Raw genomic sequence first — 27,464 nt, 5'->3', positions numbered from 1 at the left:
ATATATACTTATATAATTATTAGTTTAAAAACGTGTTGATCAATTTATGCTTTTCAATTGAATATTCAGTAAGTGCTATTTTTAGTTTTACTGTTGTAAAATAACATGTGCAAACTTTATTTCCAACCAGCACCGAAATTGACCATGCCCACTGTTCCACCGACAGTTGCTTCCACGTTACCGGAACGACCCGTATATACTATATATCTGGCCAAGGAGAATGTTTTTGCTAACAAAACAACAACCACGCCCATCCCTCCGACAGTTGATCCTACGTAATCGTAACGCCCCGGATTTATAGCCGGCCACCGAATTTCACTTCAGCAAAATTTATTCTTGTGGTAAAACCATTAATCAAAATATTCTCTTTATAAGTAAACCACGAATTGTTTTGCTAAAAACTATTTTTCATTAGTTTTGTATAATATAAAGTATCGAAACATTTCATAAAACAATTTCAAAAGCTCAACAACTAATCGGATGCTAGCTTATACACATAAAACTTTCTGGGAAATACCCAGTTGTTGTAAGCATTTGATTCCATTCGTCAATAGGGCTTCACGATTGCACATTTGCCTCACTTTGTTGGTTTGATGCTTAAGTACATTTTATTTTGTATGGTTTGCTTAACAGGATTGATTTTTTTAAGTATTTGTGTCATTGTTTCTACCAGACGATCACTCGAAACGCCAGTCTTCTTATTCTTAAACTTTGTCAGCAGTTCTGTCGGTGTCATGGGCTTGCGCATCAAGTAACGACGCACTGCTTCTTCGGTAATACCATAATCACTGCAAGTATATAACGAATATATATAAGCTGTTTGAAACAAAAAACGTTCCTTTAAAAACACTTACTCCTTATTGTTAGCATTTACCACTCCGGCGAATGTAGATGGCACCATGGGAGTCGCATCCGTCTTTGTTCTTTTGGCTGGCGTTGTAACTGGGCTGTTGCTATTCTCCGAAGCGGTAAGATCACTTGGCATGCTATTGTTAATCTTGCGTTTGGTAGCGCTATTTGTTATTGAGCCTGTGGGTGTGGCTGAACGTGAATTGTTATTTGCTGTACTTTTATTACTTGGCAAATCTTTTGTTTTTTTCTTGCTGCTGCTATTTTCATCTTCCGAGTCGCTGCTATCTGAACTAAAATCGCTAGAGGAATCTGTGGGAGAAATATGAGCTTAAAATACATTTTTTATCAAATATTTTAATATTAGACCTTTCTTGTCGTCCTTAGATATTTTTTTCGTTTTCTTCTTTTCTTTAGAGTTTGTTTCTTCTTTGTTTTTGTCCTTTTCCTTATCCGATTCATCGGATTTCTTTTCCTCCTCTTCGTCTTCTTCATCTGAGGTCAACAATTTACGTAAAGCGTCCTCTTCGGCCACAGATTTCATATCCTTGCTCAATTTTGCTTCTGGATCAGGTTCACTAAATAGTACAAAGATGGTAGTAATTAAAAGCACTTGAATTGCAGAAATTCACTTACTCTTCGCTAGATTCTGTATCATAGTCCATTTCCCGGCCTTCCTCATCACCATCGTCTGATTCTTCGAATGCCTCATAGTCCACATCTCGCTTTTTCTTAGGTTTCTTCTGTTGCCCTTTTTTGCCTTTTTTCTTGCCGCCATCATCATCACTGTCCTCTTCTTTTTTCTTCTTCTCTTCATCTTCATCCGAGTCGGACTCTTCATCTGAATCAATCCATTCATCCATTTCACTGATTTTTAACTCTTTTGCCTTTTTACTCGCTCCTTTTACTTTCACCTCCTCCGGATCCTGTTCTTCCTCTTCGTCGCCTTTTAAACGCTTACGTAACATAAGTGAAAAATAGTTCATCACCTTCTTTCGTCGCCCAAACTCTTGTTCGGCTTCTTCGGCAGATAGCGATTTGTAACGCTGTATTGGTTGGAAGTTGTACCATTCATTTAAGGGATACGCTTCAATGGCACCATCTGGTGCATGTGTGAACACATAAAAGGCTGCATTTTCACTAACACCTCCCTCGCGAATCCCTTTAAACTTTTTACCATTCTTGCCGCCTACCTTTAATATCCATGGTTGCGCTTCAGGTCGATACTTTTTGGCAATTATGCCGAATTTTTTGCGACGCACTTCCTCCCGTAGATCACGATTATATTCGGAGCCTGCACCAAACTTGGGCATATCTTCTTCCATGCCACGAAATTCTTTCATATTATTTTCACGCTCCATTTTTACGCTGCGCCATTGAGCAAAGTCAACGTTTAATGTGGCATTAAAGCGCATAACATGATGCTTCTTTCGTAAATTTTTCGGTACGCGTATATTGAATTCTTGTACGTTAGTTGGTGGGGCTGGTGTCGACGTGGATGGTGCTGAACTGCTGGCATTGCCGGCAATGGACTGGTAAATGAAAAATGTTATTTATTTTAGAATTATAAGCAGAATTTATTTATTACTTACACCAGACTTTGTGGTTGAAGCCATTGATGCAAAGCCTTTGATTCTTTATTTGAAAAATACTTTAATCTCAATTTTCAAATAAATAATGAGGCAAGAGGCAGATTATAATTGCAAATTGCAATAAAGTGGCTGTAAACAAAATAGGTAGAGTTGCAATTATTTGACAATCATGACGGAGTTGCCAAGGTATTGAAATTTATAAGTTACAAGTTATAAAATTTCTACTACATTGGAAGAACCACAGGTTTATACATATCACCGTTTATATTAGAAATGAGAATACCGAATACATTATTTCAGTATCTAACAAATTTAAAAACAAATATGGAGGCAAGAAAACGTTTGTCAGATTGTGCAATAAAATACAGAATTGAACAGTTGGGATATAAATATACGTGCATAATTAATAAAACTTTCCTTTATGTTATCATCACTAAATTTTGGAAGATATCAACAGTGAAGAAATAAAACCCACACACACTTTAACAAATCATGGGAAAATTATTAAGGAAATTGTCAAAAATCAGTTACAAGACTGGACGTCTTCAGCCTTCTTCGAATCGCCATAGCGAATTTCATATGAAGCAACTGTCATAAATAAATATACATTGGTATCACTGAAAAGGAACTGTTAAAGTTGGCATTTGTTTGGCAGCGCTTAATAAGTATTAGTAATCAAACATGCCTAATATCAGAGAAGAGCATAGTGAGTTATACGAGTTTATGAATTAGTGTTAGTGCCAAATCTTGAAAGATGGTAGAAAACAAGGTTGCTCCTTCAGAATTCGCTGTGCCGTCAGGCTCCATGAATAAACAAACCCAAGGAAGGGGAATGAAATGTTTGTGAAGAGAAAGAGTAGGCGAAAGCAATATGAACATTTGAAATTAATCGCCCACACACACTTCCGTACCACAGCGTCTTCCGCATACATACGCCAAAAAATGTGTTTGTAGGCATTATATTAGTTTGTGCTTTCAAAATTTACCACGCGGCATTTCCTTTTCCCTACTTTGTTTAGTTTAAATTTCACAAATACTCATTTCAGCAGTCCTATCAAGACATTCGCTGAACTTTCATAAACTTGTAATTTCTCCTCCCTTTATTTGTGTTTTGTATTGGTAAGAAATCTGACGTGAAACTTGCCAAAACTGCGAAAAATAAAGTAATTATTTTCAGAAGACGCCACCTCTTCACCTTCCTTTCCACGACGGCATCCACATAAAAACACAAACTGCATTTGGAAGCTTTTTAATAATTTTGTCTTTCACAATTTAACTTGCGGAATTTAGTTTTCATTAAACTGTTTATTTAAATTCTCACAAATCACAATATTATCATGTCATTCACTGAATATTTGCAACCAGGTTATTTTCTTCCTTTTGTTTGTTTAAAGACATCACTAACGCCGTCGGCTGTCAAAATCGCGAAAAATAGAGCAATGGTTTTCGGAAGGCGCCACCTTCTGTATTCTGTATAGCGGGTTTTAATGAAATTTAATAACACGCTTGGCAATATTGTTTGGATAACGGCTTTTACTTTTGGTTGTATTGCCATATGTATTGTTATTCATTTTGCGCTTTTTTTTCTAATAAAATTTGTTGAACAGAAAATAATTGGTTTCGGCGTTGAAATTTATTTTTAAATCACAGACAGACGCCGACAACAAAGAAAAAAAAAAACAGATTGTAGGAACCTCCAAATTATTGCAGTAAATAGTGTCGATACATTTTTTCTTTGTTTTAGGACCACAAAAGTCATGGATTTGTTGAACGACGACTGTTTATATAACATTTTTCAATATCTGTCGTTAGAAGATCAGATGGCCGTTTCAGGCGCAAGCAAAAGATTCGGTTGTGTGTTGGATATCATTTGGAGAGCAAAATATAAAAACCGGTTAGAACTGAAATTAAGTACCAAAATGCAAACAAGACTGGAAGGAGTTAAAGTATTCATTAGCCATGTTAACCAATATGTTCAACACGTTCAACTTGAAAGTGAAACTATCGATCTCGTAAATGAGTTAAGCCCATTTCAATTCTACAAAACGCATAAGTTATACGTTTCAGTGGAAAGTACCCAGTTGCTGCAAGATAAGTTTGTAGCCAAATTGCATGGTATATTTCCCAACGTAAAAATTTTGCAACCAGCAGGGAAATTTACGGGCGCAGGCTTTACAATGTGGAAAAGTATAGAAGAATTGACCCTCAGTTCTTGTTTCACATTTCAATTTGAATATTTAGAAGAAATACTGCAAGAACTACCGATTCATACATTAATATTAAAGAGTTTCAAAGCAAAATTGCCACGACTGGGCACCAATGCATTACAATATTGCGCTTTGCGCACGTTGGTTTTGAATTCCTATGAATTGCCATATTTTACACCGAACCTGCACAACTTGGTCAATTTGAAGAACTTGCAAATCAGCGATCTATACTCGTCATCCAACTTAGATACACTACATAATAAGTTGGTGGAACTGCATAATATACTTCGCATTGAAGCGATAAGCACACGCGAATTCATAGCGATATTTCCGAAAATTATTGACTTGCATTTGCATACTCGCTTGCGACGTTTGCTTTTGGCAACCGATCCAATAGCAATTTCCGCAATGCTTCGTTATATTCAACAAATACCTTCTTTGCGCGTGTTGCACTTTCATACTTGTTATGTGCGCAGTGCAGCGGAATTTCTAAAATTGCTTTCGCTTTCATCGCATTTGGATGAAATAGGTTTCGAAAGCTGCATTTTCAGTTGCTCTAGTCTGTTTCTGGATGTCGAAGCTTTTGTGAAAAAGCGGACTAAACTACTCGTTTTAAACTTTTTTGAAAACAAGTCGGAAAAAGGAATTAAGGTAAGAAATGCTGGACATTTTAATAATAACTATAATCACTAAAGAAATAAGCGTTTATAGATTAACCTAGAATTGAAAGAGCAACACGACTTGTTAAAAGTGGAGCGTGAACAGAAATTATTCAGGGGCTGCCATTATTTGGCTTTTCAATTTACCTAATTGTAAAAAATGTGTACGTGCGTGGCGTTACATGTGTTGTTGTTGTTGTAGCAGTTCACAAAACTAAGGTGTTAGGTAAGTGGGTGGGTATACGTCAAATGCGTCAAGCCGTTCGATGGAACCACGTTTAATACTTTGTACTGTATTTTATTTAGACATACGCACAAATTTATTACTTTATTTTACGAGAATGAATTATGCCTGTGACCGTTTTACATTAATACTATAAAAATAAAATAATTGGTATATATTGTGTCTGTAATCCTTGATTCAATATTTAAAAAGGAACATTCGAGTGAAGCATGAACCATTCACATTGCCGTGTGAAAAGTTCAAACTCGAATATGTCAAACGCAGACTAATTTGAATTAAATAGTATTTCACATGATATTAGGTAAGTCTTAAAAGTTACGATTAAGAAATAGAAATTTTCATATATAACATTTTTGGAGAAAGATGCATTTGTTCGTTTAATAATTATGTATTATTTAATTTAATTTTTATTTAATTATTTAGCCAATGAATGCAATTTAAGAAATTGTTATAGGTGCATATTTAGATGTATGTAAGTAGGAATATGAAAAAACGTGAATGAAACTGCTTATAAAAGAGATTCAAATAATCCATGAAGCGATTTTTTGAAAGTAAATAATTACATTTTCTTTGAGGTTCTATGTAATTTGGTCAATTAGAGCTGTAGCAATACGAGTATTTGAAGCATAGTGAGCTCTAATAATGTCTACATAGAAACACTTCAAGTAACTGGAGAAGAGATCTGGAGGGAATACTAGAGAAAATCCTCTCAAGGAGCATGGATCAATTACAGACAGTCAAAGGTGGAAGAGAAATGCGGTACTATTATTCTACTCTGCAGGTATTTGAAACTGACTAATCTGGATTCTCTCAATCCTATCGACATGGCGTGCATAATATGGATACTAAATGAAAGAAATGTATTAAAGCTTCGGACGAACGAGCGCCATATATAAAAGCTTCCCCGTATACGTTTTAGGGAAATCTGAACTGTGACGCCTAACAAAAGAAATCAAGATATACGACTTAGTTTTAATAAAATTAATTTTGTTATATTTTTCTTCAATAAAACTCTATAATGCTCTGAGTTCGATCAATGAATTGCTAAATAAAATTCATAAACTAATGGCAACGCAACTTGCTCGCGTTATTTAATATCGATCCTCAATCACTTTATTTCCTTTTTAAATGTTCGCACGCTCAACTTACCCCTAACTACTTTATTCAGATGCACCTCTGCTTATTTAAATGTGCCTAACCACTATCGTAATTTATAGATGTGGCAAGTCGTATATTCTGGCAACTTCTGTCATGTCATCTGGTGTTTATGCTTTTGTTAATATAAAAATATAATAATTAATATAATATTTCATTAGGTCGATAATGTCAGTGGTTTCGTCAACTTTCGTGATTTGTTACAATATTGTTAACGTTATCAATAGCTGGTCCAACAAACCCATCAGCTGGTCTACGAACATCAGCTTCAATAGATTGGGCTTGTTTGTATTCTACTATTCTTAGTTTATATATGTATGTATTGTTATATTCATCTCCTTTTATTTTAAAGTTAAAGAATTGCAAAAGGTAACGGCAACCCTACTGGTTAAGTGCGGAATACACCTACCATTATCGATTACTAATTTAAGAAGTAGGAGAGAAAACAGACAACAAAAAATTTTAACGCATTAGGAAAAAAATTAACTTTGTCTTTTACTCAGATTAGAAAGGAGTTAAAATTACTTTAGAGTAAAGTGCAAATTCCATCAAAATCATATTAATTTTTATAAATTAATTAATTAATGAGATGGCTATGGATGTGATAAATAAATTCTACTCAACCGTGCATACAACAGTGTCCCAGCTGTCTGGAGTTTTACCAGGAAATAACGTCACCCGAGAATATGAGGTGCTGGAGCAGGTTTGTACGGCGGGTATTGGTAAGTAATTTCCTAAAACTAAAACTAAATTCTCTTGTTTGACGGTATCCGTATTTATACCCCTAAAGGCCTAATGTGGAAGGTATACAATGGCTATAAGAAGAGTACCAAGCAGGAAGTGTCAGTATTTGTATTCGAAAAGAAAATGCTAGAGCGCTGGTCAAAAGATGATCGCGAAACGATGCTGGAAACTTTGAGGCGAGGAGTGCAACAGTTGACAAAAATACGACATCCGCACGTTCTGACAGTGCAACATCCGCTAGAAGAATCACGGGATTCATTAGCTTTTGCCACGGAGCCAGTGTTCGCATCGCTGGCGAATGTTGTTGGTGATTCGGTGCGTTCGGATAAAAAATTATATGATGTTGAGATACGTCATGGGCTTCTCCAACTCTTTGACGGTTTGTCATTTCTGCACAACGACGCGAAAATTGTGCATCGTAATATTTGTGCTGAGACCATTGTGATTAATAAAAATCGCAGTTGGAAGCTATTTGGCTTTGATTTCTGCATTGCCAATCAGCCGTCGGTGGATGGTAAACCATTTTGGTCATGTCGCGAATATTCGACTTCTATACATGTGCTAGCACAGCCAAGTCTAGAGTATTGTGCTCCCGAAATAGCGTTGAATTCTATAAATTGCGCCGAAAGCGATTTATTTTCTTTAGGTCTGTTATTGGGTTTATTTCTCTTGCCAGCTGCAGAAATTAAGTATCTCCTATATTTGCAGGTGTGCTAATTTTCACGATTTATTCGGGGAAACCGCTAAAAATGTTTGGCAGTGATTACAGCTCATTTCGACGTTACGCGGCTGAACTTAACCAGCGGAAATACCCGTCAATGAATAGTATACCCAGTGACTTGATTGAGAGCTTAAGAGCGTTGCTGCATCCCAGTTCGCATATGCGCCCACAGTTGCACGAACTAAAACAGGTGGTACATTATAATCGCTTAACTTGATATCATGCTTTAAAAAGACGTTTATTTTTATTGTATTTATAGATCTCTTATTTTCAAGATGTGGGCGTTAAAACACTCAGCTATTTGGATTCCCTATATCAGTGGGATAATTTACAAAAATCCAAATTTTACAAAGGACTTCCACAAATTATACCAACATTACCGCATCGCGTCAACTTACATTCCATATTACCTTATCTAGTAAAGGAATTTGTAAATTCACCAATGATACCATTTGTTTTACCAAATGTCCTGCTTATTGCTGAAATGAGCAGTCAGAAGGAGTATTGCGAGCACATTTTAACGCATCTTAAACCCATTTTCAAACTGACCGACCCCATACAAATATTATTAATTTTCATGCAAAAAATGGATCTTCTGTTGAAGTTAACACCCGCTGAGGAAGTCAAGCTGCATGTATTACCACTGCTCTATCGTTCACTGGAATGTGATATGCCACAAATACAGGAGTTGTGCCTGGCTGTCCTACCAACCTTTTCTAATTTGATCGACTACAACGCCATGAAAAATGCTGTGATACCGCGCATTAAGAAACTTTGCCTGCACAGTACCAACGTCTCGGTGAAAGTGAATTGTTTGGTATCAATTGGTAAACTCTTAGAAGATCTTGACAAATGGTTGGTGTTGGATGAAATATTGCCCTTCCTGCAGCAGATACAAAGCCGTGAACCGGCTATAATAATGGCTATAATTGGAATTTACAAAATTGCCATGACCAATACCAAGCTGGGTATTACTAAAGATGTAATGGCGCACAAATGTATACCATTTCTAATGCCACTCTGCGTTGAGAATGGACTGACTATTGCACAATTTAACACAATTGTGGCATTGATTAAGGAAATGTTCAGTCGGGTAGAGAAGGAGCAACGCGAGAAATTGGAACAACTTTCAACTATTCAAAGAGAAAATAAGTGAGTGTTTATGGGCGAGCACAGTTGAAACTTCATACCAGTGAAGATGTGCGAAATTAGCGATTCGATTATGAAGACTGGAATTGATAAACAAGTTCAAGATATAAAATATCATAGTGTAATAGTACCAAGTGTGTCAGCCATTTTGATATGCGCACGTTTGAAGTCTCCTTATTTTCATTTTTGAAAAATGAGGTAGAATGAAAAAAGAGAATGCTATTTATTGCCAAATTTGCGTATTGAAGACGAACGTCATTGTTACCTGGCACACTTTACTTCATTAAAAAAATAAAATTACATTAAAAAATTGCCTTGTACACCCTTTTTGGGTGTTTGACCGAGCTCCTCTTATTTGTGGTGTGCGTTTTGATGTTGTTCCACAAATGGAGGGACCTACAGTTTTAAGCCGACTCCGAACGGCAAATGGTTTTTATGAGGAGATTTTTCATGACAGAAATGTACTCCGAGGTTTGTCATTGCCTGCCGAAAGGCGACAATTATTAAAAAAAATTCTATTATTTGATGGTCGTGCACCGAGTTTCGAAACTACTCACTCCCGATTGGTAGTCACGCACTAACCCATTCGGCTAATAATTCATTACACAATGTAAAATAGCCAACCCTTTTTAAAATTAGGTGCTTTTTATGTGTATAATTTATATTTTATTGTGCTAAAAAATACTAATCGTTATTTACTTACATTAGGCCACGTGACGCTTCTGAAATTTTGGCTAACGAATTAGAAAAAGGTTCCGGTGCCTTATCACAAGGCTCAAAAGCAAATATAAATCTCTCGAATAGTGCCAACAGTGATGATGATATGTTTTCTGGATTTTCCATATCACAGCCAACGAAACATTTAAACGCCACAGTGCAAACAAGTCAACCACAAAAACTAAAACCGAACACTGACACTCTAAAGTGAGTAGCTCGATAATAAATACTCTCTGCTTAATGTGGTTCAATATTTTTTCCATTCTATCTTTTAGAATATCACACAACGCATCGCCCAAACCCGACATTCTCTCCTCGTTAATGAATTCGAATCTATCTAATCTAAGCAATTGTTCAACGCCAAAGACTGCTAGACCTCCCAACGTAGTGCAGTCAATTGTGAATCCCTACGCTTCTCTAGGCTCTAGTGGCAGCAATGCGATTAGTTCAAATCAATCACGTTCGAATGAAGACTGGACTAATAGCTGGCATAGCGCAAACCCGTTGGTTATGAATAATCAACTCGCTTCACCACAAGCTGGTAGTAGTAGTAATAATAATTTGTCTTCATTGGATAATTTAGATCCATTTGGTGGAGGCAATAAGAACATCAGTGTACAACGACCAGCAGTGAATTATATTTATCCGAGTGGCTATATTAGCGGTGGAGTCAACAATGGCAATGCCAATAGCATGAATAGTATGAATAATTTAACTCCATTGTTACCGCAACAAAGTACAACACAACTACAAGCGCAGGATTGCAAAAATCTGAATGCATTATCGCAACAAGATATTTTAAGTTTTCTTAATTAACTTATATTTTCAAAATAATTTCTGCAAAGTGGCAGCTATGCAAGCTGCAGGCATTCCACATACCTCATCTTGATATATTAGCACGGGGAAAAAGAAATCCATTATTTTCTCAGTAGATGACGGTAGGGATCGATATCTCGTAAAATATCGAACAAACAACTTAAAGTTTATGCTCGTAGTCAAGGTGACATTTGACTAAAAAAAATTATTTTGCTGTTTTACATGGTGTTAACAATGGAAGTCATCAAAGAGAAAATTCGGTACATTTTACCGTTATTCTTTGATAAAGGCGACAATGCAAGCCAGGCCACTGAAAGTGTGATTGGTGTTTATGGTGCCGAAAGTATAACGGTAATTACGTCAGTTTTGGTTTCATCGATTCCGTTCAGACATTTTTGATGTTAAAGAAAATGTCGATAAATTCACAAAAATAATCGAAGTTGATCGGCATGTTAGTAGTCGTACCATCGTCCAGGAGCCAAAGATCAACCATAAAACAGTTTTAAACCATTTGCACAAAAATAATGGATTTCTTTTTCCCTAACCTAACATTTACACGAAAAGTGTGAAAATGTGTATGACCATTTTAAATATCAAGGAAAATTTTCTAAACAGCAGCAGTATCGGGGGAATTATTCAAACGATGTGGAAACTGTTTTTAGGCGTAGAATATAAAAAGTGCAATATGCGGTGTATGTATGTTTTATTTTTTTTGTTTTGTTTTTGTATACCCATGTCAACTGGTGATCATCTACATAGAACTTTGTTACACTTTTTAGGTAAAAACATTGATGGAATTTCAGCAGATTCTGCTTGTCATGTTTAACTAGTTTTTGTTTTTGTAAATTTTGTGAAGAAACTTCAATTGTGTGATTGAGCGGTAAAACCTTTTATTTTCGAAGTTTTCAGCGCAAAAGCTTATACTTGCATATTTTTAGTGTGTATCGAATTGAATAATAATAAAGAATTCCAAAATAATTCTGTTTGGTTTGTTGACAATGATTGCACAATTTGAAATGCAAATTGTGAATTAGTAAAAATCTCAACTAAAATATATTCGTACGAAGTTAATCTCCTTAGTGTGGTTCATGCGTTGAAAAAAACTTTTAAAAGTATTTACATACATACATATATACGTGCATTACATGGTGTTTCGTAAATGTTAATGGCGTAATGAAAAAATTGATTTTAAATAAAGACAATTAAAATTTAAAAACAAATCTTTGGTTAAGGAAAAATAAACAAAAAAATAAGCACTTTTGAAGTGAACGAATAAATATCTACACATGCATGTAAAATTATGGTTCGCCGTTGATATATACTTACATATAATACCTATTAGTCATATTTCTTCATCTATGCCAGCAAACCATTTTACTGTATTTCAAACTATTATTGTGATCTATGAGTGTTGCGATGTAATAGCACACCTCCACATTTTTTGAATACCCTTCTTCCATATCTGTTTGAGCTATCATTTCAAACTAATTGTAATCTAAAAACATGCAATGGTTATTTAAAAAATTTTATCTAAAATAATAAAAAATATTACCCATATTAAAAACATACAACAAATACACAAATATATCTCGTATGTGCTCAATTTTCGCTAAAATAAATGTACCAACGACAGACGAAAGGTTGATTTAGTTATTTGTATACACGAACGGTCATCATGTCATTGCCAGCTGCATTTGCTAATCGTGACACCTTTCGTATTTTATTAATTTATCTTATTCACTAATTCTAGGTATTTACAAATTAAGTTAGCAAGCACTAGTTAAAGTGTATGCCTTCGGAATTGAATGCCAACAGCAGTTTCATAAAATCGTCCAAGTCCATAGAGCGTGCGCGTGCACTTTCCATTTCCAGTTTTTGTAGGATGCCTATTACCTTGGTTTGCATGTCAAAATCTGGCTCGAGAGGCTATACAATTTAAGCACACAATTTAATTAATTTTTTTTTTCATATATTACTCACAATGGGTACCTTATTTTGCAGCGATAGATGCAATTTGTAATTCTTCTCCAGCATATCTAGTACTGAATTGATTTTGAACGCCGCACCCAAAGTTTTGTTTTTGCGCAGAAATGCGATACGCGTTAAGCCATCCCATTCGGTAAAATTAACTGGTGGCGGTGGATTTTTTGGCTCCAATCGTACAACGCTTGATTCTACCTTTGGTGGTGGCTTGAAATTATTTCTACCAACTTTCATGAGCATATCGACGCGTGCCAACAATTGCGTGTTGATGCTTAGCCGACAATAGAGCTTATCACCTGGCTTGGCAACCAAGCGTTGTGCGAATTCCCGCTGAAACATCAGCACAGCACAGCGAAAAAGCGGCCGGTGCAGCAGTAATTTGAATATTAGCGGAGAACTAATTTGATATGGGACGTTGGCAATGCATAAATCAAAGAAAGGCAGTTCAGCTTTGAGAAAATCACCGATTAGTACTTGCAATTTTGGTTGCAATGGTGTGGCTTGCACACGTTTTTGCAACTCAGCAGCGAGTCGTGTGTCGATTTCGCAGGCAATCACTTTTTTTGCCCGCTCCAGCATACGCACTGTCATATTACCGGTACCGGGACCGATTTCCAACACGGTGTCCGTGTTTCGTAGTGCAGCCTTTTCCAGCATGCTTTGTATGACCAGCGGATTTTTGAGTATATGCTGGCCAAAATCCTTATTGAAGACGATGCCTGATTTGGACGAACAGTGTTAAAAAATATATGTAAATCAATGAGTCCAGTTTATTCTATGCTCTCACCTTGTTTTTGCACCTCATGGTGTATGCGTGATTTTTTCTCCGTTTTTACTTTTGGCATATTGTGTTTTATTTCGCTAAAAATTATTATTTTTCCGTGTTATTAACGTGCCGAATATTTGTTGTTTTTAGTGGTGCTGCATTTGTTTTGATATCGCAACCATGTGGCATCAGCTGTCATGTGAGAAAGGGATGCCAACACATTACTTAGTTGCACATATTTTGACGCTAGATGTCGCTGGGAACAGTAACGATTACAGTAGTATTACCAGAGAATGTTAAGCCAGAGAATGTTAATGCAATGAGAAGGTGCAAATGTTAAATGAGCTTTTTTCGAGTTCTAATTTGTAGATTCATAATAAGTTCATTTCAAATTCAACTTCCCTCACGAGTGGGGAATTGCAGATATTTACCACGCCAGTGACGCGAGTGGAGGGTTTCTATATTTACTTACCACGCTAGGACAGCAATTCAGATTTTTTCTGCGTTTACCAAACTACTGAGGAAGTTCATAAGATTTTTCGGCACACTACTAAGGAAATCGAAACGAATAAATTTGCGATTAAGAAGGCCGTGCGGCAGTTAGTTTGTGGTGCAGAAGCTAAAGTCGGCGGAATTATTCGTTTTGTTTTTTGGCACGTATATAATTCAGGTTCAAGTCCTGAAGTCATATTTTTTTTCTTGCACATTTTTTTTTACAATTCAAACCAGGAAAGTCTGGTAAAATTTTTGAGTTTATTTTAATTAAAATTTCTTTAAAATACTGTTTTTTTTGTATTTTATAAATGGAAATTTCTTTTCGGTATAAAATAGTTCATAATGGATATGACCTGATTTTTATATAAATCAATCAAAACAGAAAATATGTACATATGTATGTCTATAATCTATTTCATCAAATCCAAATTATATTGATGAGAAAATATCATTCTAATATCCGTCCAGAAAGCCAAACGCGCATACACACATACATAAGCATATAATTACGCATACCAACTTTCAACTAACATAGAATATGTGCATATAAAACTGCGAATCGAATAAATGAGTGATTTAGAAAAATTTATTAGTGATTGTAGATTAGCGCAATCGTGAAAGACGTGTTGTGTATGCAGTACATAGTCTCATATTTGACTCAGGTTCAAATCCTGTACACAGTTTTTTGTTCGATATTTTTATTTCATTTTTTATATTTGATTTAATAAGAATTGATTTAAAATAGTGTATTCAGGTTTTTCTAATACCTGTTATTTAGAAATTTATTTTCTATATAACATTATTTATACTTCATTTGAATTATTTTATATGTAAAACAGCCATAAAGGCAATCATACCATATGAATATGCACTCCTATATTTAATCTCATCAGTCAAATCTGAACTACTTACATACACATATTGATGAGAAAATATTCTAATATCCATCCAGGAAGCCTAACGCGCATACTCACATATGTGTATAAATATATGTACAAACTACCACCATTCTAACAAACCCAGAACACAAGCTTCTGCGCACACTTGACACATGGGATATGTATACCCTATGAGCAAAAAGAACAAGGTGATGTTGACTGCTTCCTTCGATTGCCAAGGCATAGTCCACCATGAGTACCTTCGGGCCAGACAGTCAATAGAGAATATTATTTATCCGTTTTGAAACCTTAGAGAGATGCTGTGTGTTGGAAACCCCCGGAAATGTGAGCAAACAATTCTCAGATTTTGCATGATGATAACGCGCCATCGCACTGATCAAAGAGAATACAAATCGGCCTGCCGGGGGTGTTTGGAGGACTGGGTTAAACGTTGGCACATGTGTGTTGCTTCAGACGGGTCAAATTTTGAAGGAGATAATATAAATTTGCCTTAAATTTAACTCTGTTTTGTTTAATTTAAACATTCCCGGTACTTTCTGATCATAAGGTACATATATGCGGCTTTGCGGACAGCAATGTGTGATTCGCTGGAAGTCGCATTAACTCGCGACTGTCGCACAGTTAGAAGACATATTTACATACATATAAGGGTGCATACATACATACGGAGGAGCGGCCACTCGACATGACAAAAATTTAAGATTTATCAAATATTGGCAAATAATTCCACGCGAAATATTCCAATATTGACTATTTTCGAATGGTCGCGAAAATTGGCATATGGCGGGTCGTTTTATGAATGAAATTGAAATATGAGCTCGAACTTATGAATGAACTTTTTGTTTTTGTTCTAAATTGTTCAGCGCCGTCGCTGATAGAATCATGGCCGCTGCGACTGCGTCTACGAATGTATTTTGTTTTTGTAGTCGCTAGGCTTAGATTTTAGCTTTGGGCGACATGCGCATGTGAGGTACGTATGTGTTTTTGTTGTGTTCTAGAACATTTTAGAATGTGTGGTGGCAAAGCGGCCATCGCGTTGTGCTTGCTGTTGCTTTTGCGTCTATCAAAGTATTGTGTTTTTGTAAGTACAATATTAGGAATATCGACTGGTGAAAGACAAAAGTACACGGAAGCAAGAAGGGAGCGCTGTGCTCGCGCATATGTATATGTATGCTTGAATGTATGAACGTGCATGGATGTAGTAACATATGAATACAATTATTTTGTAGGAAGTTTAGAAGGCAAGTAGGTATATATGTATGTATGTATATATGCTAGGACATAAAGTCGGTATACATATATGCATATGTACATAGAGCAGAATTGTTTTTGCACTTGTTAGGAAGAAACTCGTTCACTAGTGCGTATGTGTATTTGATTTCTTGTAAGAATGTGATGTGGTATGACATGTGTACATACATAAGTCAAGGTTATTTGGGCATACTTGCATATGTGATATGATGTTCTTGCGCTTGTGCATTATTGTTTTTCATATACAAATGTACATACATACATACATATGTATGTAAATGCTGTCGAATACATAAACTATAAATTGACATACAATATAAAATAAGTGTTGATTTGTCTTAAACCGTTCTTTTTTCCTGAATGCAAATACCTCCTATTGACATGTACATACATATTATGTACTTATGTATATTATCATATACCATCAATTATTTACATATAAAGTATACGTTCATTTATGTACATATGTGTGTAATGAAAAACTTCATGAATTACTTTCAGAACTTTATTAAAATTTATTCGCGTCGCGCGCATGCACAAAACCTTTTGTTCACAGGCGCAGAAATAAACGCTCTGCGTATTTATCCTCCCCACGTGACTCGCCATCAATTCTCGGCACAAATTTTTTTTTCGTTTTTAAATTTTTTTTTTTTTAATGTAATCGTAAAAAAATTTGTAATACATTTTATGTATCCGCTTATCATTTCAAAAGTAACAAAATGGTCAAAAAATAAGCAGTCGAAGAAATAAACGCACCGCCTATTTTTCCTCGCCACATGTTAGACTCGAGTTCAATTCCCGGCGCAAACTTTTTTTTATGAATTTTTTTTTTTAAATCGTTTTTTTTTTAATGTAATTGAAAAAAAAAATTATGTAATAAATTTTACGTATTCGCTTATTATTTCAAAAATACGAAAATAGTAAAAATTTAATTGGTTTAATGTCGAGGTGAGAAATGTGTTGTGTGTTGAGGTGAAAGATATCTGGTAATACCAATGAGAAGGTGCAAATGTTACTGTGAGCTTTTTTTAGTACAATTGAGATTTGAAAGATTTGTAATAAGGTCATTTAGCACACCGAATTTATAGACACCTCACTGACTTTTGCCCACACAAAAATTAGAAACACCACATATCTTTCACCTCAACACACAACACATTTCTCACCTCGACATTAAACCAATTAAATTTGTACTATTTTCGTATTTTTGAAATAATAAGCGAATACGTAAAATTTATTACATAATTTTTTTTTTTCAATTACATTAAAAAAAAAAACGATTTTAAAAAATAAAATTTATAAAAAAAAGTTTGCACCGGGAATTGAACTCAAGTCTAACATGTGGCGAGGAAAAATAGGCGGTGCGTTTATTTCTTCGACTGCTTATTATTTTACCATTTTGTTACTTTTGAAATGATAAGCGGATACATAAAATTTATTACAATTTTTTTTACGATTACATTAAAAAAATAAAAATTAAAAACGAAAAAAAAAAAATTTCCACAGAGAATTGATGGCGAGTCACGTGGGGAGGATAAATACGCAGAGCGTTTATTTCTGCGCCTGCGTTGTGAACAAAAGGTTTTGTGCATGCGCGCGACACGAATAAATTTTAATAAAGTTATGAAAGTAATTCATGAAGTTTTTCATTACATACATTCAAAAATGAACGTATACTTTAAATGTAAATAAATGATGGTATATGAAATATACATAAGTACATAATATGTATGTACATGTCAATAGGAGGTATTTGCATTCAGAAAAAAAGAATGGTTTAAGATAAATCAACACTTATTTTATATTGTATGTCAATTTATAGTTTATGTATTCGACAGCATTTACATACATATGTATGTATGTACATTTGTATATGAAAAACAATAATGCACAAGCGCAAGAATATCATCTTCCTTTCATACATATGTATGTACATATGCATGTATGCCCAATAACCTCACTGACTTTTCCCCACACAAAAATTAGAAACACCACAATTCCACCATAAAATGAAAACACCACATAAAAAATTAATACACCATATTTCTCTTCACCAACTTTACTCCACTTGTTTTTGTATATATTTGCATTTTTTTATGTGTATGCATTTATGTGCACATATGTCATAGAGGTTAACTGTTAGTCGAATAAACAAATGCGCCAAAAAGAAGAAGTTCGAAAGAAAAGTTGGCGTGTATCAGAACGCAAAATTTTGAAAGTGAGTCGGTCGTGCTAAGCAATTTTCGATAGTTATGTGTAAAAAATTTAAAATAATTAACTTTTAAACAAAATGCCTAAAGTTCGGAAGTGCATAGTTCGCGGGTGCAGTGAAAAAAACAAACAAATGTTTCTTTTGCCTCGGGATAAGGCTGTAGCACAGAAGTGGTTGGAAAATTTACATTTGGAGCCAACTGCTCGTTGCACGCCTTATACCACATTCGTATGCAGGAATCATTTTGAGGACTACGCTGTTGGGAAAAAACTTTTAAAACGAAATGCAGTTCCAACCATAAATCTCGGTAAGTTCAGCATTTATGCGTTTATGTGCACATTCGAATATGTGCGAATATATATTTAGATGGAAGGTAAATTCGCAAATCGTGTACACATTTTTTAAATTTTTCTTTTTATCGAATTTTTGTTTCTAATTTTTCTCATTTAATTTCATTGCAGAATTTTCTCTTGTTTCATTCTATTTCAGGATTTTTCATATTGCTTTATACATATTTTATTTTAAATAAATTAAAAATGTACGCCAACAAACAATTTTTTATTTGTAAATTTTTTCATTTTGCCGACGGCATTTCGCATTTTGTATGTGCATGTGAACTATTTCTATGGTAAGTACGCGGAAAAGTGTTTTTAATACACACAGGGCGAACGGTCGTATGGTCGCGACTTCATACATATGTATGCACCAATATATGTATATACATTTGTATATAAAAAACAATAATGCACAAGTGCAAGAACATCATCTTCCTTTCATATGTACATGCATGTATGCCGAAATAACCTTGACCTACATACATATGTATTTGCACATATCACTCACTTCATACAAAAACGAAATACATTCGTAGACGCAGTCGCAGCGGCCATGATTCTTTTAGTCGCGACGGTGCTGAACAATTTAGAATATTATATCGTACAAAAACAAAAAACTTCATTCATAAGTTCGAGCTCATATTTCAATTTCATTCATAAAACGAGCCGCCCATATGTCAATTTTCGCGACCATCCGAAAATAGTCAATATTGGAATATTTCGCGTCGAATTGAAATTATTTGCCAATATTTTGTAAGTCTTGTAGTCCAGTCAAAAGAGACGAAAAAAATAGCCAACTTCGTAATTTTAGGAGTATGCGAGTTTATGGTTTTATTATGTAAAACCCATCACTTAAATTTGAGTTTTCGGGGTCGGGGGTTGTGTCCCGCGGCCGCCATCTTGGAAATAAGGGTGCAACTAGTTTTTGCGATTATCTCGTGAATTTCGAAAGTTACGAAAATTTTGTAAAATACTTTTTTGTAGATAATAATATTATCTACAACTTTCATTCAAAACTTTTTTTTGTAAAATTAATAATAAAAAAGTTATAAACAAAATTACGCGAAAAATTAAGGGATCAATTGTTTTAAAGCGTAATAACTTTTTTTTTATTGATTTTATGGAAAATATACATCAGAATTTTTTTATAGAGCATTCTTTTGTGAACATTTTTGTCTATAAGTTTTTTCCGCTATCTTTATTTAGTCGTATGATTTTGAGCTGCTAAGCGGAGCAACCAATACATAAGCGAAGCGCGTACATGATTACACAGGCCGACAAAATTTAACCAACATTCAGACCCAGAAACCAGACTATATATTTCCGAAGGTTTATGATGCGCTGAATCCAAATCTGGCCTCAGAATTGCTCTATCAGCTCTGGTTTTTGAGATATCCTAACCTAAAAGTGCAAAAAACACCATTTTTGCCCATATTTGAGGTTATGTAGCCTTGCAGATGTTTTCTTTCACCAAAATTAAAGGATGGCATCTTTAAATACAAGCCTTCTTTTTTCAAATGGCGTTTTGTTTGCTCAAATATCATTTTTTTTCGCAGAGATATCGCATTTTGAAATTTTCATGTTTCGAAATTTTCCTACACCTGAAAATCGATTAAGATAACATAGACATGATATATTCGATTACTAATTTTCTTGGGTTTGAGGGCCTGAAATATATGGATTAATAGTATGTAAATTTGGAGTTTGTGGGAAAGCCTGCTCGCGGTATGATAGGGATGGTTTCTAGGGGTTAGGGCTGTGTGTGACTCGGTACCCAAAGGTCAGATAGTGTAGGGGTGTGGTGAGTCAGCACACTTATAGTGTGAGACAAAATTTTAAGAAAAATAAGACTCAATTCAAGAAAATTAGTAATCGATTATATGATGTCTATGTTATCTCAATCGATTTTCAGGTGTAGGAAAATTTCGAAACATGAAAATTTCAAAATGCGATATCTCTGCGAAAAAAAATGATATTTGAGCAAACAAAACGCCATTTGAAAAAAGAAGGCTTGTATTTAAAGACGCCATCCTTTAATTTTGGTGAAAGAAAACATCTGCAAGGCTACATAACCTCAAATATGGGCAAAAATGGTGTTTTTTGCACTTTTAGGTTAGGATATCTCAAAAACCAGAGCTGATAGAGCAATTCTGAGGCCAGATTTGGATTCAGCGCATCATAAGCCTTCGGAAATATATAGTCTGGTTTCTGAATTTTTGTGATGTCGAGTGGCCGCGGCTCCGTATACATATATGTATGCACGCTTCTATGTATGTAAATATGTGTTCCAACTGCTCGACAGCCGCAGCTGCTGTGAGTCAAGTGTTCGCAAAAGCTACAGTAATAGGCACAAAAAAACGACAAATAGTATATGAAAAAGTTCTGGCCAGGACATTTCGATACTAGGGAAAATTTCTAAACCATTATTTTTAGTTCTCGCGTGGTATATAAATATAAAGTTAACATATTCCTTTACGTATGTGGTTCTCCGATTGATAAAAAGTGCACAAAAGCATATGCATATTAGCAGCAAAGAAATAAACTTACTGTAAAATAAGAGTGCGGTTTTTTGTAGGCTACTGTGCAGACATTCAGCCTTCCCATGAAGCACAAAGTGCCAAACATTTAATATTGAAGAAATCACTGAAGCTTCTGCGAGTTGTGTTGATGTGCAGTATTGTTCATAACAAAAGAGACCGATGTCTCAAAATTTGTAACCAAAATTTTTCAATCAATATGTACTTTTTATTTCAAAGCTGTAACACTTAACACTCGACATTAATATAAGTATTCATATACCAAATAATAAATTACACTTCATAAAAAAGGTCTAAAAAGGTATCTAAGTATATTATGGGGCAGTTTTGTTTTCGCTTCATAATTCATAATTTTCGGCACAATGCTGTGCCTTTGAATGCGCGCGGATTCCTTTTTAGCGAATCGTGTGTGAACAACCGCATATGTATTGTAGATATACCGTATTTTCCAGAAGGGTAAGGAGTAGGCGGCCACAGCGAATGGTTGTTGTTCTTTACATGCCCTGTGTCAAGTGTGCGCAGAAGCTTGTGTTCTGGGTTTGTTAGAATGGTGGTAGTTTGTACATATATTTATACACATATGCGCGTTACCCAGCAAGAAGAGTGCCGGTCACGTTACCGGGACGCGTGACCGTTAAACGGTCACTAGCCCCGCCCCTTTGCAATCACTTTGTTAAAAGCGTTGGGAAAATCGTGCCAAAAATTTTGTGTACGTGTGATTTTTTATCCCTTTCATACATATGGATTCGTTTGCCAGTGCCAGTTTCATATAAACGTAGCGACGAACAAAATAACTTTTAGGCCAGCGCCGGCAGCACAGCGCGATAGCCTAGCGGCTAGCAATGTGGGCTTCCGATCCAAAATCCTTGGTTCGAATCACAAAAAAAAAAATTTTTTTATACATTTATTTTATTTTGTTTTATGATATGTTTATGAGGAGAATTTTTTCATGGCAGAAATACACTCGGTGTTTGCAAAGCGACCGCTATTAGAAAAATGTTTTTATTAATTTTGCTTTCACCGAGATTCGAACTGACGTTCTCTGTGTGAATTCTGAATAGTAGTCAAGCACCAACCCATTCGGCTACGGCGCTTATTTACTTTGATTGATGCAAAAATGAGTAAAAATATTTGAATGAACTTTGCTTACTGCTTACACATTTGCCAAAGGTTGACAATTTGATTCTCGGCCTACTTTGATATCAAAAAGAGAGAAAAGATATCTTTTTGACTTATTGCTTTGACAGCCACTTATCGTTTTCTTTTGTTCTATTTCTATTTCTATTGATGCAAAAATGAGAAAAAATATATGAATAAAGTTTGCTTACTGCTTACACATTTGCCAAAGGTGACGGAGAATCAAAAAAAAAAGTCGATTTCCAAACAAATACGAGTGCATATGTGTTAGTAACAAATGAAAAAGTGTAATTGTGTGAGAGTTTCGGTCACGCAGGTTTTGCTGGGTAGGCTTCCTGGATGGATATTAGAATATTTTCTCATCAATATGTGTATGTAAGTAGTTCAGATTTGACTGAAAAGATTAAATATAGGAATGCATATTCATATGATTGCCTTTATGGCTGTTTTACATATGAATTAATTCAAATGAAGTATGAATAATGTTATATAGAAAATAAATTTCTAAATAACAGGTATTAGAAAAACCTGAATACACTATTTTAAATCAATTCTAATTAAACCAAATATAAAAAATGAAATAAAAATATCGAACAAAAAACTGTGCACAGGATTTGAACCTGAGTCAAATATGAGACTATGTACCGCATACACAACACGTCTTTCACGATTGCGCTAATCTACAATCACTAATAAATTTCTCTAAATCACTCATTTATTCGATTCGCAGTTTTATATGCACATATTCTATGTTAGTTGAAAGTTTGTATGCGTAATTATATGCATATGTATGTGTGTATGCGCGTTTGGCTTTCTGGACGGATATTAGAATGATATTTTCTCATCAATATAATTTGGATTTGATGAAATAGATTATAGATATTTGTACATATTTTCTGTTTTGATTGATTTATATAAAAGTCAGGTCATATCCAGTATGAACTATTTTATACCGAAAAGAAATTTCCATTTATAAAATACAAAAAAAAACAGTATTTTAAAGAAATTTTAATTAAAATAAACTCAAAAATTTTACCAGACTTTCCTGGTTTGAATTGTAAAAAAAAAAATGTGCAAGAAAAAAAATATGACTTCAGGACTTGAACCTGAATTATATACGTGCCAAAAAACAAAACGAATAATTCCGCCGACTTTAGCTTCTGCACCACAAACTAACTGGCGCACGGCCTTCTTAATCGCAAATTTATTCGCTTCGATTTCCTTAGTAGTGTGCCGAAAAATCTTATGAACTTCCTCAGTAGTTTGGTAAACGCAGAAAATATCTGAATTCTTGTCCTAGCGTGGTAAGTAAATATAGAAACCCTCCACTCGCGTCACTGGCGTGGTAAATATCTGCAATTCCCCACTCGTGAAGATAGTTGAATTTGAAATGACCTTATTATGAATCTATAAATTAGAACTCGAAAAAAGCTCATTTAACATTTGCACCTTCTCATTGCTTGTACATAATTCACTGTAATCAGCTCTGTTAAGCAGTTCCCCGCTGTCGAGTTGAGCGAGGTGAAAAAGTGTTCGCGGTTTCACTTCATTTTTGACAATTCACACTATTCGTAGCTCGTGAGAATTCTCTATAATTAACGTTCTCTGGAGAACGTTAATCAGAGAACGTTAATGATAGAGAATTCTCAGAGAACGCAGAGAACGTTAATGTATAGAGAAGTCCAGAGAACGTTAATGATTCCTCGAAGGGCAGAAAGATTTCGGGACCTTAAAAGTTTGTGTGCTTGTCCAGCGCTAACGCGGTACCCACGCTTCTAGGAGCAGATCAAAGGTAGTCAAGATGATCCCAACGAGTGCACCGTCATCGAGCCCTGATCGCCGCTTGACTGTTGGAGTAAACTATATTCTGGAGCAACCCTTACTCAATGTGTTGGTGTTGCTCGGTATGATAGCCTACGTGCTAGTATGTGCAGTGGCCATGTTGCTGGGGAAACACAACTCACGGTTGTTGTTGTAGCAGCATAAACATTCCCCAAACATATACGGGGAATGCTGTTGAAGTGATAGTCCCTGTCGTTGCTGCGCAGCTTAGAAATCATATGCATGGATTGTTGCTGTTGCTAGATGGTGATCGCGCTAAACTTAGTCCCAGATTTAAACAAACCCGCGCGCAAAGCGCCGTTGTCGAAAGGTTGCGTGAAGATGATGCACGCTATGCTGTGTTGTTACTACTTTTATATCGGGCACAATATGATAACTTGTATACATTTAAAATTTTAGCAAATTACCGTAAATCACATTGCGGTTTAATTTGTCGCCTTTCGTTGCTTAACTTTAGGTCACTGTTCTATGGGAGCGTGAGCGTAGTGAATCTCCTGTAAGTCATTCTGGGGCAGAGTCCATATGTTTTTCCAAAAAGTCTTGCGAAGGCAAAGAATCCTCTTGTGACTTTTCCAGTAACTTTATCAAAATGAGAGGTCCAAGTTAGCATTTTGTCAAGCTTGGTACCAAGGTAGTTCGCTTCTGTGAAGAGTTGATGAGTCCATTCATTTAGTACAGGACATTTGATGTTGATGTTCATTTCCTCGTGAACGGCACTAGTGCAGTTTTAGATGGGTTAATAGAGAGCCCTTTGTCGGTGTACCATTTGTTAATAACACTGAGGGCTTGTTGCCTGCGGTTAGACATGATTTCCTCATGCCAGCCTACTATGTATACTACCAGATTATTAGCATAACCTTGAGTGTGGAATCCTAGATTGTTCAATTTGTGGAGAAGTTCGTCTATTACTAGTGTCCACAGAAGAGGAGAGAGTAATAGATTTTTTCCATAGGTTTGAGGAAAAATGAGCTAAGGCTAATCGATCTGCATGAATTAGGTGATTGTTCAGGTTTTTTCCCTACCTTTACCTCAGCCCATTTCGTAGGGATAGATTTGCTTTATATAGTCTGAACAAAGTAGGGACGCTGTATTGGATTTCCTATTGCAGAAGGCAAGGGAATATCCCATCAAGTTCAGGAGATTTGTATGGGCCGAATGTAGATATAGCCCATTGTATCCGATTTTAAGGCATATCCATTAGCCAGCTTTAGGCCCCCCTGTCAATAGAAAAGACAAGTTCTGCCGACATAGGAGGCGCCCTTTTTAGACCCCGACATCCTAAACATATGGCCAACACTTGCCCCATTAAACCCACTCATCTAATACCCCTCTCCCTCTGGACCCAACCCGTCGAAACAGCTATTTTCCTGGACCTACCGTTTAATGAGCTAGACGAAGACGACCGGTGATTACGCTACACTGACAGGCCAAAGGTACTGCTACAACAACAACAACAACGCCCTTTTTATATGTTAATACTAAATTTCTGTTCGTCCGCTTGACTTGTTTTTTCAATTCCCAAAGAATTTCTATACGAATAAAATTATGGAAAAGGTGTAAAATAACTTTTTTCTCAGTAAAATGCGATTTCACCACGCACAATAAAATCTTTTTAACGATTTTGTTAAAAGATGTTTTGTTTTGCTTACCGTTGTAGCAAAGTTGGGAAGGAAAAAGGTAATTCTTCAACAAAAGCCACAGCTAAGTAGTTGCCAAACAGAAAGTGCAAACAGTGTTGACTACAAAAAAGGCGCGAGAAGTTGACAATCGAAGGCAAAAAAACCTTTAAAAGCAGAATTGATGAGTCAATAACCAAAAACCAAGAGAAGATTTAAATGTAGGGCAGAAGACCCGTGAGCCGTAGCTTTGCCACTTGACTGTTGTGAAGGAAGGAAGTGGTAAAGTATGCGTGGAGACACAGCAAAACACAAGTAGAGATGAAGGTTCGGGGTAACTGGTCCATTGAGTAAGAGAATAACCTGTGAACCAACGCGAAAAATTATTTTTTTATGAAATTAAATTAATTCAGCAAATATTGACTTTATTGTATTTAAAGAAATATGTAAATAAAGCAGCCAATCTGTATTAAAATGGGTTGTGCAACTGTAAATTATCGAACCAAACGCGCTGCCTCGCTCTTATTACTTCTCATTAATGTTTTACATATCAATACCTACAGGGTGGTACATTTAGCGTTAGGAATGTAAACTTCTTTTGACTTTGAAAGCTGAAATAACATTCGTAATGTGTCAAAAATTTAGGTTAGAGTTAGACGTAGCCATTTGCCTGTTTTTCGCTTGAACAAATAGACTGAAGAACACGGCGCTGAAATTAATCATTTTTACTTAAAAAAAGACCTCATTTTCACCTCGGCGGCTACTCGGACTTTCGTCGGGCGTCATCATCGTGGATCTTATCGCGTAATATTAAACCACTTCTTATTTTTGCTATTTGAGGAGGGAGGACTCAGGTGGCAATTTCATTCACGTAAAAACTTGTACGGGATGTCCGGTGGCAGATTTAAGTGTTAAAATTAAAGAATGAGACCGCGTTAGCATCGCTATTCGTGCGGATTATTTAATCACGTCGGCCCTGTGGGCGGGTGAACAAGATGAATTCACAATCGAAGCATATTTCAAGGCCGAAGATTCGTGCGCAACTGCTCGTCGTAGATTTCGTTCACGTTACAATATTCGACGTTTACGTAATGCCCCAAGTGAAGAGGAGATCTTCCTCTTCCTCTGCTATCACCAGCGGGTACCGCGTCGAATTCTTTCGGAACCAGAGCATTTGTATCCATTCGGCCGTCATGACCCAGCCAACGAAGCCGCTGTATCTTTATTCGCTGCGTTATGTCTGTTTCGTTGTAAAGCTCATACAGCTCATCGTTCCATCGCCTGCGATACTCCCCATCGCTAACGAGCAAAGGTCCAAAAATTCGCCGCAGAATCTTTCTCTCAAGCACTCAAAGGGAAGCCTCATATTTTTTTGTTATCGTCCAAGCTTTCGCGCGATACAGGCATAATGAGAGCCTGTTGATTATTAGTTTTGTTCGTCGAGAGAGGACTTCAGTACTCAACTGCCTACTTAGTTTAAAGTAGCACTTGTTCGGAAGAGAGATTCTACGTTGGATATCAAGATTTCCTCTTAACAA

At 35.7% G+C, this 27,464-nt stretch overlaps 4 protein-coding genes across 5 annotated transcripts; 2 read left to right on the top strand and 2 right to left on the bottom strand.

The window, feature by feature from the left end:
- Positions 1 to 386: 386 nt before the first annotated feature.
- LOC128861981 (general transcription factor IIF subunit 1) lies at positions 387 to 2,589 on the bottom strand. The gene is made up of 5 exons (XM_054100357.1): positions 2,442 to 2,589; positions 1,486 to 2,381; positions 1,219 to 1,427; positions 855 to 1,161; positions 387 to 788 (listed from the first exon to the last, which is right to left on the bottom strand). The coding sequence occupies exons 1-5, from the start codon at positions 2,463 to 2,465 to the stop codon at positions 578 to 580; spliced, it is 1,647 nt and encodes a 548-aa protein (XP_053956332.1). The 5' UTR covers positions 2,466 to 2,589; the 3' UTR covers positions 387 to 577.
- A 1,382-nt stretch (positions 2,590 to 3,971) lies between these two features.
- On the top strand, positions 3,972 to 5,720 carry LOC128861937 (uncharacterized). 2 transcript variants are annotated; one of them, XM_054100318.1, is made up of 3 exons: positions 3,972 to 4,127; positions 4,186 to 5,299; positions 5,351 to 5,436. In XM_054100318.1, exons 2-3 carry the CDS (start codon positions 4,199 to 4,201, stop codon positions 5,357 to 5,359), a joined length of 1,110 nt encoding a protein of 369 aa, XP_053956293.1. In that variant the 5' UTR covers positions 3,972 to 4,127; positions 4,186 to 4,198; the 3' UTR covers positions 5,360 to 5,436. The 2 variants fall into 2 exon arrangements, with proteins under 2 accessions (XP_053956293.1, XP_053956287.1); XM_054100312.1 differs by having other exon boundaries at positions 3,975 to 4,127; positions 5,360 to 5,720.
- A 1,379-nt stretch (positions 5,721 to 7,099) lies between these two features.
- Positions 7,100 to 11,835, top strand: LOC128861929 (SCY1-like protein 2). The gene is made up of 6 exons (XM_054100306.1): positions 7,100 to 7,428; positions 7,497 to 8,096; positions 8,159 to 8,361; positions 8,431 to 9,323; positions 10,029 to 10,244; positions 10,313 to 11,835. The coding sequence occupies exons 1-6, from the start codon at positions 7,296 to 7,298 to the stop codon at positions 10,851 to 10,853; spliced, it is 2,586 nt and encodes an 861-aa protein (XP_053956281.1). The 5' UTR covers positions 7,100 to 7,295; the 3' UTR covers positions 10,854 to 11,835.
- A 659-nt stretch (positions 11,836 to 12,494) lies between these two features.
- On the bottom strand, positions 12,495 to 13,793 carry LOC128861950 (probable dimethyladenosine transferase). The gene is made up of 3 exons (XM_054100327.1): positions 13,624 to 13,793; positions 12,843 to 13,555; positions 12,495 to 12,779 (listed from the first exon to the last, which is right to left on the bottom strand). The coding sequence occupies exons 1-3, from the start codon at positions 13,679 to 13,681 to the stop codon at positions 12,630 to 12,632; spliced, it is 921 nt and encodes a 306-aa protein (XP_053956302.1). The 5' UTR covers positions 13,682 to 13,793; the 3' UTR covers positions 12,495 to 12,629.
- Positions 13,794 to 27,464: the final 13,671 nt, after the last annotated feature.

The sequence above is a fragment of the Anastrepha ludens genome, chromosome 2 (genome assembly GCF_028408465.1).
Source record: "Anastrepha ludens isolate Willacy chromosome 2, idAnaLude1.1, whole genome shotgun sequence".
Classification (NCBI taxonomy): domain Eukaryota; kingdom Metazoa; phylum Arthropoda; class Insecta; order Diptera; family Tephritidae; genus Anastrepha; species Anastrepha ludens.
The sequence above is the reverse complement of the archived record's forward strand: the minus strand, read 5'-3'. Positions and strand labels throughout refer to the sequence as shown.